At 34.5% G+C, this 2,500-nt stretch overlaps 1 protein-coding gene across 2 annotated transcripts in view; it reads left to right on the top strand.

Moving 5' to 3' along the window:
* LOC122253766 (cuticular protein 47Eg-like) overlaps positions 1–2,500 on the top strand; it is a 157,776-nt gene that overhangs the window by 155,030 nt on the left and 246 nt on the right. The window contains exons 2-3 of one of the 2 annotated variants that reach the window (XM_043017028.2): positions 910–1,022; positions 2,061–2,500. The exon at positions 2,061–2,500 is cut by the window's right edge and continues 246 nt beyond it. In XM_043017028.2, coding sequence (XP_042872962.2) covers positions 910–1,022; positions 2,061–2,235 — 288 coding nt within the window. In that variant the 3' untranslated portion in view covers positions 2,236–2,500. The remainder of the gene's footprint in view (positions 1–909; positions 1,023–2,060) is intronic. The other variant, XM_086542735.1, reaches the window with a different exon arrangement.

The following is a 2,500-nucleotide window of genomic DNA, read 5'->3' as shown; positions in this document are numbered from 1 at the left end:
CTCTCATTTGATTCTTCGTTTTAAATTGAGTTGGTATTAATTAAGTTTGTATTCAATATGATAGTTTGTAGTTAAGACTCTTGGTTATACTCCAAACTTAGAACAAATCTACTTTATTTTTGTTGACCAAGTTACTTTATGTCTTTTAAGTGCACTTTCTCAATCGAAACTGAATCAGTTATGTTAATTCCACTATCACAAACAATATAATTCTTAGAAGTGGTATATCATCATGTATAGGAGTTCCCCTTGATATAATTCCTTCCAATCATTTACGTAATATCTAAAAATCCGTTTCAATTATACCAAACCGGCATAAAGGATTCATAACTTATCTCAGTTCGATTAGGGATTTATAGTGACTAGATATAAGACTGCATCAGCCTCTAGATTGTTTTTCATCATTAGGAATCGTGTTGATTATATCACTATTTTTTATCGTCTTGATTCAGGAGTTTGAGTAACGTTTAAAGTCAACATCAACGTACAGGTTAGTTTTCATTATGGTAAAACAGCACAAACGATTAATATTCATTTTGCCATCTTGATTTAAGAAATTTGAGTATTTTTTTCAGAATAAAAACATATTCTAAAAATCTGTTTTCAATTCGTCTTCATCATAATAAACCACTATTAACAATCACTTATATACATCTTTATCCATGGCGTTTTGAGAGATTTTTAAAGCTGCTTTCTTTCCTTCGATTCCACATAGCCCTATCTTGTATCTTTCTTCCCTTATTCTTATCCCATAAATAATGAATAAATAAGAATACATACAAACTCACGCACACAATCTCATGCACACTTCAACTCTTAGTTCTTTTCTCATGACCTTAATCTCATAAGCCATTTCATGCCCTCAACTTCCCCAAACGTCTTCCTTGACTTTCTCAACTCCTTCTCCAGGTCGTCTTCTTCGCCCTCTTCGCCGTCGCCATGGCTGATGACCTCGAGCTTGACCTCGACGACATCCACCACGACTTGAACATCCAGGGAGCCAATGCCGAAGGAACATACAGGTAAGCCTCAACTGCTTAACGAGCTTGTTTATCGGGAACTGGGTTGTTACATATAAGGATGAATTGTTTTCCTTTTTATTCATTTTTTATTCATTTATTTATTTTTATTATTATTATTATTTTTTTTTTGATAGATCTATTTTATTGTGCGATTTTGTTGGCGAAAACTCGGTCTGGTATATCTGTATATTGATTGTTATTAATCAACTTCCGGCAGGTTTATCGGGAACTGGGTCATTACATATAGGGATGAATTGTTATCTTTTTATTATTTATTTTTATTTTTATTATTATTTTTGCGATTTGTTATCGTCAAGAAAACTCGGTCTAGTATATCTGTATTGATTGTTATTAATAAACTTCTTTTGAAGTTTACTTAATGTTCTTGGGATTTCGATAATTGAAGAATTGAGTTTGACTTGAAGCTAATAAACTGAATTTAATTATAATTGATAAAACGCGTTTGGTGAATATTGATACATAGAGATTAGCGGTAAATGATAAGTAGGGTTTAGCAATAACTGGTGAACAGGATATGAATATTACTAATGAATTGATATCTATGGTAATTATAAAAGAGTACAGGAAGTAAGTCTTATGATATTCTACATGAATATGGTAATAGTATTAATAAAATGCACGAGCGCTGAAATACTTGATAATGACAATACACAATTTTGAATATTCCCCTATAATTACTGAAAATCTTCGAATAATTCTTAAAATATATACAGATAAAACTATCGGGATTTCTCCAATTCTATTTTTTATAAGAACTTAAGTTAAAATGTTAACGAGCAGTAATGGTGATTATTATAACGGCGATGGCAAAACTGACAATAATAATGATAACGATAATTATAGTAATAGTTATAATGCAGATGACGATGATAGCAATCGTACTAATAATGATAGTGGTATAGATACTACCGATGAAAAGAGTAACAACATTACCTCTTATATCAAAACAGCAACTGATTGCCCTAAACTAACGACCCTCTCCCCCCCCTCTCTCCCCTCTCCCCTCCCCCCTCTCAGCTGGACCTCCCCCGAAGGCGTGAAATACTTCGTCAGGTACATTGCTGACGATGACGGCTACCGCATTGTCGAGTCCAACGCCGTCCCTGCCAGCGCTGACGGAACTGCTGCTGACGGCCACCAGGGTTCCTTCGTGTCCCTTGAGGATATTGACTACGACGATGACAGGAAGTAAGAAGGATTGAAGGATTCCAACGGCGCCTGGACTGACTGATGCTTCCCCTCTTGTGAAACGATACATTAGTTTGCTTAAGTCTGTCTTCTTGAATGTTCTTATTTTTTTCCCCCGTTTTCTCTCGTCTCTCTCTGTCTTTCTTTCTCTCTCTCTCTGTATCTGTTCTTCTTCACATGAATATTTCATCTCTATTGTTTCATACACTCGAACACTCCGAATTGCATGTTTAATTTCTTGTTATTTAGTAGAGTAAGAAATCTCCACA

This window comes from Penaeus japonicus, unplaced genomic scaffold (genome assembly GCF_977035675.1).
Source record: "Penaeus japonicus unplaced genomic scaffold, GWHDUDI00000001_assembly GWHDUDI00000012, whole genome shotgun sequence".
Lineage (NCBI taxonomy): Eukaryota > Metazoa > Arthropoda > Malacostraca > Decapoda > Penaeidae > Penaeus > Penaeus japonicus.
Note: the sequence above shows the minus strand (reverse complement) of the source record. Positions and strands in the feature narration are given on the sequence as shown.